Source organism: Colobus angolensis, unplaced genomic scaffold (assembly GCF_000951035.1).
Source record: "Colobus angolensis palliatus isolate OR3802 unplaced genomic scaffold, Cang.pa_1.0 Scaffold7, whole genome shotgun sequence".
Lineage (NCBI taxonomy): Eukaryota > Metazoa > Chordata > Mammalia > Primates > Cercopithecidae > Colobus > Colobus angolensis.
The window spans coordinates 20,191,443-20,203,495 of NW_012120709.1; the positions used below are offsets into that span (position 1 = coordinate 20,191,443).

Sequence of the window (12,053 nt, forward strand, 5' to 3'; positions counted from 1 at the left end):
ACAAGATAAAGAAACAGTGTTGAGAAGGAAGAAAAGTCCAACCAAGAAAATCAAATTTAGTTGAAATAGCAAAAAAGTGCCAAAAATGTATGCTTAAAGAAAGTCCTAGGAGTTCCAAGAATTCTGAAAAATTATCAGGTAGTGTTCTGATGAATGAAGATGACCAGTCAGTGAGTTCTGTGTGACGGTCATAAACCTCAATAAAAAGGATGGCATAGAACATAAGAAATCTTGTTGGTCTCTTGTCAAAGCTCCCATGTTATTAAAGACACTCACCCTTAATTGTAAAAAGCATTATTTATTGGAAAGAAATATTACAGGAAGTCTCCTTAATTCCTGCAAGGCCAAATATGGTGCCAATTCTTCCCTTCCCTCCCCCTACACCCCTAAAATATCACCCATTTGCTCAGAAATTCTCTACCCCGACTCTTGGAATCTCCCGATTCCTCACTCCAAAGCCAAGGCCTGCATTTACAATGTGTATGTTCCCAGAGGGCTCTGGAAGCAGCATGAAATAATGCTGCCTGACAGTTTGTTAGCTAATCAAAGGAAGATGGCTAGAAAGTCAATGAATTGAGGTGCTTTACTTGACAATTTATCTTAATAAACAGTTCTTAAACAAAGCCTCATACAGGCCAGAAGGTAAGATGTTCTTCTGTAAAGTCAAACTTCCATGATGTACTGGTTCACCAAAACCAATGGGCAATTCAAAGAAGTCTTTAAGGGAGTAATTATGCCAAGGGAAGAATCCACATATTCAAGACATAGCTTTCTTAAGAAGATGGAGCTATTTAATTTTAGCAAGGGCAGCTGCTCTTCTTTCTGTGTTCTGAAACAAGGCACGAATTAAAGCTTTTACTTCACTGGAAGAGAAAGCAGCTGCCAAGGGTCCTTTTCCATCTGCCCACCTGCAAAACAAAAGATAGAGTTTCATTTCCTATTAGGTCTCGGAAGTATAAGCAAGACTTAAAAATTGCCTATTTGATCCAAATGCTTATTTGCTTGAAATAGAAATAAAACAAATTCTGGGCATCCTTCCTCTTCTTCATAGAACTACGCCACAATGTCTTTGACCTCTTTGCTCACCCACTACAACTGGTATCAGCACAGCCAGATGAAGAGACCAAGTGAAGAGTATGAGACTGTTCTCCCTTATTCTATACCAAGTCCTCTTTGAACTAATAATTATGACCGTAATACTCTCATGCCTTAGGCTCTGTAACTGTACTACAAAGTAAGCCACAGGCAACCGATTTTAACTGACGAAGGACTAGTGTAAAAATATATAAAGAAGTCCCATGAATCAATAGTGAAACCACAAACAACCTATTAGAATAAAGGGCAAAAAATATGAACAGGCATTACATAATAGAAGAAACATGAATGACCAATGAAAACATGCTCAACATCATTAGAATTTAGGGAAATGCAAACTAAAATGACAATAACCTATCATTGTATGCCTATTAGATCAGCTGAAATTTTCCAGTCTGATAATTCCAAATACTGGTGAAAATGAGACTAAATAGGACAAATAAACTATGAAATATTTGTACAATGGAATGACACAGTGGTGAAAATGAACTGCAGCTACACATACCATCAAGAATGGATTTCAGGCCGGGCGCGGTGGCTCATGCCTGTAATCCCAACACTTTGGGAGGCTGAGGCAGGTAGATCACATGAGGTCAGGAGTTCGAGACCAGCCTAGACAACATGGTGAAACCCCCATCTCTACTGAAAATACAAAAATTAGCCGGGAGTGGTGATGGGCACCTTTAATCCCAGCTACACAGGAGGCTGAGGCAGGAGAATTGCTGGAGCCTGGGAGGCAGAGGTTGCAGTAAGCCGATATCACACCACTGCACTCCAGCCTGGGTGACAGAGTGAGACTCCGTCTCAAAAAAAAAGAATAAATTTCAAAAACATAATAATAATATTGAACAAAAGAAGTTACAGATGATTCTACTTATACCAAGTTCAAAAAAATGCAAGTCTAAACTTTATATTATTTAGGAATACATGTAAATGTGGTAAAACTATAAAGAAAGGCAAGGAAATAAATAGCATAAAAGTCAAGATAGTGGTGACCCCTCATGGAGAGCATATGGAGAAGGGTACACATGGATTTTCAAAATACGGGTATTGTTTTTCTTAAGTTGGGTAACAGGTACATGAAATTTATTCTTTTTCTTTACATTGTAAATACAGAGTATATCTACTGTATTACTTCATATGTATATTTTACAACTTTAGCCTTATATTTAGAGAAATCTCTGGGGAAAAAAAAATTTCCTAGGCAGTAAAAAGAAGTTGAATTATACTGTTATTATTCTTCTTACAACAAGGAATGAATGATCATTCTTAGACTGCAAGAAGGCCCTTTAACACATAGAAAAATTCTTATCTACTGCCCAGTGGAGCCTACTACTTAAAAGCATCTTTGTTACCCACTAAGGACTTGTAAATAATAAACGAATAAATCTAAACTTTCTATGAAATGTGATTGGAGGTATCCTGACATGATTTTTTTTTTCAAGTAGAGATCTTATTTACATTGTACAAATGACTAATATTTGCAGCAAACAACTCAGACACATCTAGGATGACTGGTCCAATATAACCAGACATCTGTAGTAAACCAAGCTAAAGCAGATAGACAAGTACCTACAGGGATGGAGATGACCTTAAGGCCTCTACAGAGAGGCCTCTATGTAAGGTATACATACCAACCAATAATCTACCAAGACAATATGAAAGCATCCATGAATGTGTAACCGACCCGCATCTATTCTGTTTTGTGCAATGGCCTCCGCACACTATGATATGATACAGCATACACTCACTGGGCACAGCAACATTAACTGGTGGTGTTGAGAGAAAACATCACCCACTACATTTAAGAAAAGATGAATCTCTACTAGGTATATGGTCCTTAACCTTTGAAACTACTGCACTCCCTGCAGAAAGACTGCGATCAAACAGTAGTTTGATGCTCAATATTTCAGACAGATAAAAGTCACTTCTCTGTTAATATATTAAAGTAATTCTGAAAATTCATCCAGGCTGGCTGCAGTGGCTCATTCCTATAATCCCAGCATTTTGGGAGGCCAGGAGTTTGGGACCGGCTTGGGCAACACAGAGAAACCTCATCTCTAAAACAAAATAAAAGAAAACAAACCAAATCAAATAAAAAATAATAAAACGATAAAATAAAATAAATTAGCCAGGTGTGATGGTAGGCACCTGTAATCCCAGCTACTCAGGAGGCTGAGGTGGGAGAATCCCTTGAGCCCACGAGTTTGAGTCTGCAGTGAGCAATGATTGAGCCACTGCACTTCAACCTGGGTGACAGAGTAAGACCATGTCTCAAAAAAAAAAAGCATCCACTGTTCCTTAAAGTGAGCAACAATTTCCATCCAGATGTCAGAAGGCTATAATTCTTACAGTTGCCAGATCATTTGTACAGCATGCCAAAACCACATATTCAAGACCAAAATAATATGGATAAGAAGTCTTTATGTTATCAAATATGGGAAAGTGGTAATGAGATCTGCACTATGATAGATCATGAAAAGGGCCCAGCTACTGCTACTCAATATGAAAGTCTTTCATGAGTAACATCAGCAAACAGGGAAAAGCCCTGCTATCAAGGGCACTATCACTCTTTTGTAGCTATGGAGAGTTATATGCCTCTACAGAAGGGTTACACATACCGATCCCCAATTTCTTGCAAGCTGGCTTGTAGCATCATCATCAATTCCTTGAATGGCATCCATTTTGGCACATAGACTGGAACCTCTTCTTGATATTTCTTGTTCTTGCTTTCTTCAGATAAAGGTGCAAATACTTGGGGTCCTTCATCCATCACTGTTTTGCATAAGGAATATAATCTATCACCATCTTCAGTAGATATGTCCTGGTTTTGCACAGAGGAAAGACAATAGAATAGAATTGGGCCAGCTCAGAAGTGGGGAAAGGGCAGCAGATCATTGACGCATGCTGTCCAGGTGGGTTGGCTACAACAATGTTTTCCAACCAATTTAGCACAACTTACTAGACACTACTTTTCATCAGCTCTCTGACAATACTTTTATATAAGAATGACACAAAATATGTTTCAACAGATCGTCAGTAATTTAGTTTGCCTGCATGAAAGAGCCCATTTCTCCAATAGAATGTCGCACAGCTTGTTGCAAAGCAGGGGATGTGATTACAAATAAGGATTTAGTCAATCTATGATTTAGAGGCATCAGCTGGCCAAGTCCAGCCAATTTTCCTGAAGAATCACAAGTAAAATTTAAACTGCAACAGTGTATTGGAAAAATGGAATCTGCACAAGACTGCATTCACTTTACTAAATCAAATTATTGAGTTTACTTGCAAATTAAATGACTTTACACTATGCAATGCATCTCAGGACCACTACCCAGTTTCTAACTTCCTCATTCATAATCAAGATGGTATGCTGACAAATAGTTAAATCCTACTTTTGTATAAAAGAGATTAACCAGTTTCTAGTAAAATAGAAATAAAACAAAACTGAAAGATAAAAAATAACAGCATGAGTTAGACATGAAACATGAACAATTTCTTCAACATCACTTTCTCAGCAAAGTCACAATCTGGGATATGAATTGCATCTCAAGGCTGGGGTAGCATCTAATGGCCCTTACCTCTAGGGCAGTAATTTTGCCAATGATCTCAGAAATTGCTGTATTGAGTAAAGTCCCCATAGCCTTACAATATATATTCACGGGCAGGACATCCTGCCACACAATTCCAAGTCTCTTTAGTTGGTGCAGTACCTGTAGAAGAATACAGCTATTTACATGGAAGAAAGATTATTGTGACTCATATTTTCCAGATTTACATTTATCATTTGTGAGTTTATAGCGAAAGTGGCATTATGCCAAAATGAGGTAAAGTAACTAAGGATATATGCTTCTTGAACATTTAACCATAGTGATATCCCTGGTAGATGAAAAGCAGATTCATCAACCTGTGGATAGGAAAACTGCAGCAAAAAGATATATCACTTAAGAAAGGGGAGCATTAAGATAAAAGCCAATATTTCAAATTCCCAAATCTTTTTTATTTATTTATTTATTTATTTTTATTTATTTATTTTTTTTTTGAGACGGAGTCTCGCTCTGTTGCCCGGGCTGGAGTGCAGTGGCCGGATCTCAGCTCACTGCAAGCTCCGCCTCCCGGGTTTATGCCATTCTCCTGCCTCAGCCTCCCGAGTAGCTGGGACTACAGGCGCCCGCCACCTCGCCCGGCTAGTTTTTTTTTTGTATTTTTTAGTAGAGACGGGGTTTCATCATGTTAGCCAGGACCCGAATCTAAGTTCAGGAATCAACTACGTGCTACAACAGACTTTCTAGGTAACTAGTTGCAATTATTGAGTCAATGAAAGGATAGTTTCCTGTGGTCTTGGTGGGAGAGGGGAAGAAAAAGTTCTTAAACATGACTGTAAAAGGTATCTAGATTTTCCAAAGGTGGGGGTGCAGGGAATCAACTGAGTACTTGTTACATATTGTTTTCTGCTTAAAAAACAAAAAACAAAAAAAAAGGCATCTAAGGATAGGATACAAATTTCAGTGCTAGCAAGAGCCTCCTACCTGTCGGACTGCTTTACTTGCTACAGAATAATTCTCTTCATCGTCCATATTTGAAAAGTTCCTAGCACTTGATAATCTTTCCAGAAGTTCACCTTTCTGTGCCCGCATTTGGGCCAAAAAGCATTCTGTCCCTGTGATGGAAAAACAGAATAAACCATTTTAAAAGCTGTTCAATTACACACTGCAAAACCAGGATAGACAAGAGATGTATAAACCATGTATCTGTTCTGCCTATATAAAAATAATTGCTAGATAATATCATAAAGCTGCCCTAAAGTTACTAGAAACAATCACCTTGAATACATTAGCCAGTTTCTCAAACCCCACCCTCCAGATAATAAGTCTTTTCCAGTAGTTTGCTTACAGCCAGAGTCAGCTAAGAAAAATTACTATAGAAAAAAGAACTACGTATTATTCTGATATATCTACACCACCTAAGGGAAAAGTCAAGAACTGAAAAACTAAGTGAACCATATAGATTCTCTGCTATGATCAACATATTGATTTACTCCACATTTCATTTCTTTTGCCTTTTAGTAATCCCAAGTAAAACTAAGGGAGGTGTAAGATGGGGGAGCTGTCTTGGGGTTTTGCAAAAGAAACTAGCACTGATATTGGTGAGCTCTTACCAACAATATAAACAGAATTGTCACAATATAAATCCTATTATGTGTCATTCTAATGACATAATCCTGATCTGGCAAATTCAATGCACACTAGCACTGCAGTTTGGAACTCTAAGGTACCATGAAATCATCTTACAAAAAAGTAAGTCTCCCACAAAGACCACACTCACCTTATACAATTAAATAACTGGAAACACTTGCAAATTAAATGCCCTCCCACTTTCCGATACAGCTCAGGACCACCATTCTAATTATCTCATTCAAAAACTATAAAGATACTATGTTGACAAGCTGCATAATCCACATGCTTTCCTACATTTAAGGTATCAGTTACCAAGTCTCCTGAAGCCAGGTACAAGATCCACAAAAGTAGCAGCGCCATCACAAAGAATGGGGGCAAGACGCAATCTGAACTGATGCCCGAGGGTCAACAAGTGGTGAGCAATGTACATACAGTTGTTGTGATGAATAGCGGCCAACTGGGGAAGTTTTTGAAGGTTCTCCCTAGGCCAGAAGGAGAGGCAGACAAACAAAGAAACCACCTGTTACTGAAGCTGGGGTTGATGAAACTCACAACTTCTCTAAGGTATTTCTAGGCTTTAGTAACTGTCTAGTTTCTAAATGCTACACATAACAAGATACAATCTCACCACTCCCACTCCTAGAGGGAGGCTGTTCTGCCTGAATGGGATCTTATCCTATAAAACTATCCTAGTGATTAACAAAAAAAGAAAGATTAAGGGAGTCAAGATGTTTGCCTGAGTCAACGTTTTGCACTGAAAACCTAGCAGAGCTATATATAATAATGTCCTTGAAGTTTTACATGGATACATCTATGGAAATACAGGTTTACTTCACCTTTCTCCAAATTCCTACTTCATTTACATAATGAAGTGTTCAATTATTTTCTAATTCACTAGTTTTCAAAAACTAAAGATTAGAGTCATCTTGGAATTTTAAAAATCTATAGATGCTTAGACTTTACCCCAAATAAATTAAATCACAAGCTCTAAGAGTGAAATCACAGCATTTATGGTTTAAAATTTTCCCAGGTGATTTTAATTTTCATCCAGGATTGAAAATCACTGCTTGAATTCTTCTACACATATTAGTCTTATCTACCCAGCTTGGGAAGAAATCTTATCTTATATTTTCTGCTATCTACCCACTAACAGTCATTCAATTAACAGTTTCTAGTTTGCTAACTCAATATAAAACTAGGATATACAACTCAGAAGCCAACAATCAAGATAGTCCTTATGTCAGGCTACACATCAGAATCACCTGTGGGGCTTAAAAACAAAACAAATCATGCCTGGGTCTTACAACAGTCATAAATCAAAAGCTCTAGGAAGAGGGTAAATATGTATATTTTTAAAGCTCCATAAGTTATTCTAAAATACTGCCAAAGCTTGGCCGGTGCAGTGGCTCACAACTGTAATACCAGCATTCTGAGAGGCCAAGGCAGGAGGACCACTTGAGCCAAGGAGTTCAAGACCAGCCTAGGCAACATATACAGACCCCATCTTTACAAAAATAATAAATAATATTAGACAGTGTGGTGGTGAGTGCCTGTGGTCCCAACTAGCTGGGAGGCTAAGATGGGAAGATCGCCTGAGCCCTGTAGGTTGAGGCTGCAGTGAGCTATGATTGCACCACTGCACTCCAGCCTAGGCAACAGAGTTAGACTCTGTCTCAAAATATGAAATTAAACGAATGGAATGGAACTGAAATGAAATGACATAAAATAAAATACTGCCAAAGCTGAGAACCATTATCTAAGGACAGTGGTTCTCAAAATGTGGTCCCCTGACAGGCAACATCAGCATCACCTGGATATCTGCTAAAACTCTAAGCCCCACTCCAGACCTACTGAATCAGAAACCTTGGGCACGAATCGAGCAATCTGTGTTTTAACAAGACTTCCAGATGATTCTGACGCACACTAAAGTTCTGAGGTTATACAAAGGAGAAAGAGAGGCAAATCTAACTCTACAACAGTGTGAAAAATGTTTCCGAGCCACGAAATGTCTAAGCCAACTGTCTTTGAATCCCCAAGGACAAGGCTGTCAGCTAATGCAAATATGTTTTCTCTTTTCTTTTGCTTAAGTAAAAAATAAAGCAAGAATGTTAAACTACAGTAAAGAGAATACAAACAAAACCAATAAGGTTCATAATAAGCTTTTATAATAAAAACAGGTGAGCCTAGTTAAAAACACCCCCATTATTCAAAAATCTGAACTAAAAAATACTTCAGTAAACAGTTTTTGGGTTTTTTTGTTTGGTTGGTTTTTGTTTTAATCAGAGACGAGGGTCTCACTATGTTGCTCAGGCTAGTCTCGAACTTCTGGCCTCAAACAATCCTCCCACCTCTCCCTCCAAAGTGCTGGGATTACAAGTGTGAGCCTGTAATCTCACACTGAGATTCTCGTCTTTGAAATTCAGAGTTCTTGGCTAAGCAATAGCTTTGTTGACATGTTATCAAAAATATTTATGAAAAACATCTAAATATTTTAATTCAAATAACAAAACTAAACCAGAGGCTTAGAGTTAAGTAAAGCAGTTCTGAAAATGCTTAGCATCAAAACAAGGTAGTTCTGTTGAGTTTTAAAATGTGTATCACTAACTACACTGCAAGATTATAAAATCCTAATTAATTTAGTAATAAATGACCAAATCCTTTAAATATGCATTTTAAAGTTATTTACTGCATTTTAGTGTGAATGTTAGTAATCAAAATTATCTTTAGTGGGAATATAAAATTATTTGTTTCAATTTAACTTACACATCTTAGACATACAATTATTATATAGAAATGAGATACAGTAGTACTTACTTGTGATATGTTGGTACAACATCATGGAACAAATGGAAGATATTCCTCACTGAGTAGAAAAGTTGAACAGCACTAAAAAGAAAACATAGACTTAACAGAAATGCCTAAGAATACACTAAAAATAAGAAAAAAAATTAAACTAAGTGCATCTCCAGTGAGAGTCATAAGCTAAAACTACAGTTGCAGAGAACACCTGCCTTGGTTGCTGGAAAACACCATTAATCTAGATGGAAATATAGTCTCAACCAGTATTTACTAACTAGACTACAATTCTAAACACCTGGATCCATTAATCATTGTAAGAAGAGCAGCATTCAACCCAAAGCCTCTTTTCTATTTATCAATTTCTGTTCTGCCAGTACCCAGAGTATCCCTTCAGTAACAAATGGAGCTAAGCCTCAAGCAAATGTCAGCTACTCACTGATGCACTCTGCAAAGGGCAAGGTATCAATAAAAGCATTCACTTGGTTCTTTTAGAATCAGTCTGACTTTCAGCTTTCACCTTTTCTCCTTCTTTCCTCAATGCAAGGAGGTGAATCAACATTTCTAGGATAGAATCTAGCCCTCAAGATATTTTGCCCTTTAAATCTAGCCTTAAAACACCTACAGATTATTATTAAAATGCACTTTTAAAAGGCAAACATAAGGTTTGTGTAGCTTACCTCTACATAAGAATATCTTAAGCTATGTACCTTAAAAGCTTACAGGGATTTTATAAATATTTAGGAAAATAAGTCACACCCAAAAACCCTGTTCCTATTTGATTATTATAATACCTGATTAAATTATTTCATTTTTGTGCAGAAGCTGCTGTTTGAGTTTGATAATGAAAAAGGGGGTTGTTGTACTGTAGCTGCGGTTTTGTTTGTCCTGTTAAAAACTATTACTTTTAGTGGAAAGAATGTCCATTTACAAATACTATTGTGTCAGTATACAAACACTATAGTGTCAGTATACAAACACTATTTGGTGTCTTGTGTTCTCAAAAAATTTAAGAAATATTGCCCTGCATCTCTAACTTCTGGTCTGATATATTCAAAAGAGTGTCATGTGAAGAAACTGTCCTATATTCATTTTGCCAACAGTCACTCCTATGTTCATTTTATTCCTTCTTACAATTAACTTTGAATGGACATGTGAATGTAATGATTCATTAAAGTCAGAGAAGTATCTTGGGAGACATGTTCTTTCTAAAGCAGAATAAAATAAAGAGGTTTGCTCGTATGTGAGATAAAAACTGAACTCTGGAAGTCCATCTAAAGATGCAATTTGATTGGGTCAAACCCCAACTGAAACTGTTTTCTTTATGAGGATAGGAAGAATGAAATTGCTAAGCACAGATTCAAACTAAAGAAGCTTTTATAAACCTGCGCTGCTATCAACTTGGTCCATGCTCTGCCATTTTCTTTTCAATTTAGTCTAGGAGTAGGGAAGAAGCTTATTGGACAAAAACAGATTCCGTATAAGATAATAGAATAGAATTTAAGGTAACATGAATGCAATATAGATTAGAAGTCGTCTTGAAAGAGTGAAGCCAGATCCCTGGCATGTTCCATTCTTTCCCTTCTACTTTTGGCTGCCTAACAAATTGTTATTGCTTTAAACATAAACATTTAAAATGTAAATGAATTAGGGACTGGGTATCAAAAGGTAAAAAGAATGTTAGGCTAAAGAGTCCAAGCAAGCTGGAATAGAAGATATGACTATTACCCACTGCCACCACAATAATAAACATTTAAGTATTAATCATTTTCCAGGTAAGAGTCTAAGTTCTTTGCATGTGCTTTCTCATGTATCATTCAATTCAAATATAAAGTAAAAGTAAAAATTCAACGACAATTGAAGAGCTTTTGTTAAAAAGTGATTAACAATTTTTGATGTCAAAAAAATCCATCTGTCCATCCATACAAGTGCACCTACTTCTTATACCTTGCTCATACATCTACGCTATTGCAAATAAAAGTTAGAGATAGACATAAATCTGTGTGATGCACTGGGTTTTGTTTTGTTTTTTTTTCCAGAAAAAGCATTAACGTCTAGGATAAGAAAAACCAAAGAATTCCAGCTAATTTTCCTGATAAACATCTAGTTAGGTATGCATTTAACCAAGTCATTGCCATTTTCACACAACCCAGAATTCATACCATTGATCACTACTGGTTGTTGCCTCTAGTAAAGTCTGATAGGCAAGTTCCATTAATTTCTTCACTGATTCACTGATCCGGCATGTGGGCAAGGAAAAGGAATGTTGGTCCAATGTATTTTCAGGCTCTAAATTCACCACTTCGTTGTACTGAGTATTGGACACTTTCTGTACTTCCAGTTTGTTATCCTCATCAGGAGTGGGTAACTCTGGCACATTTATCTTAGAATCAGGAATAATCTAAGATTCAAACACAGAAATATAGAAAATATATTGTTTTCAGAATAATTCAAATATAAGCACATGGTGAAGAATAAGATACTGCTTGCTTTCATGATACAGCTACGGCTCTACAGAGTAATTAGAAGATTTCAATAACTATGACAATATTTTAATGACTGCTGAATCCTAAATGAAAGCATGTCATAAGTGATAAATAATCCCCTTTACTGTGACATTCTTCTAAGTGTTCTTTTTGAGATAGGGTCTTACTCTGTCACCCAGGCTGGAGTATAGTGGCAAAATCATAGCTCACTGTAGCCTCAACCTCCCCCATAGCTGGGACTACAGGCACCACCACACCCAGCTAATTTACTTTTATTTTTAGTAGAGAAAAGGTCTTGCTATATGGAACAGGCTGGTCTCGAACTCCTGGGCTCAAGTCATTCTCCCTCCTCGGCTTCCCAAAGTGCTGGGATTACAGGCATGAGCAAACGCACCCGGCCCCAAGCATTCTTAATTTTGCCTGAAATACCAAAGCTGTGCAACTGGCCTAAGATTTCAGCTAAATAAAAAGACCTTCAAAAATAATTTGTCTCATACTA

At 37.1% G+C, this 12,053-nt stretch overlaps 1 protein-coding gene across 1 annotated transcript in view; it reads right to left on the bottom strand.

Annotated features, from left to right (window-relative positions):
- Window positions 1-278: 278 nt before the first annotated feature.
- Window positions 279-12,053, bottom strand: part of ZW10 (zw10 kinetochore protein) — a 40,745-nt gene continuing 28,970 nt past the window's right edge. Inside the window, exons 10-16 of the mRNA XM_011926773.1 lie at window positions 11,231-11,469; window positions 9,087-9,158; window positions 6,585-6,754; window positions 5,625-5,755; window positions 4,677-4,808; window positions 3,717-3,919; window positions 279-908 (exon numbers count right to left, since the gene is read on the bottom strand). Of these exons, the coding sequence (XP_011782163.1) occupies window positions 788-908; window positions 3,717-3,919; window positions 4,677-4,808; window positions 5,625-5,755; window positions 6,585-6,754; window positions 9,087-9,158; window positions 11,231-11,469 (1,068 nt within the window). The 3' untranslated portion in view covers window positions 279-787. The remainder of the gene's footprint in view (window positions 909-3,716; window positions 3,920-4,676; window positions 4,809-5,624; window positions 5,756-6,584; window positions 6,755-9,086; window positions 9,159-11,230; window positions 11,470-12,053) is intronic.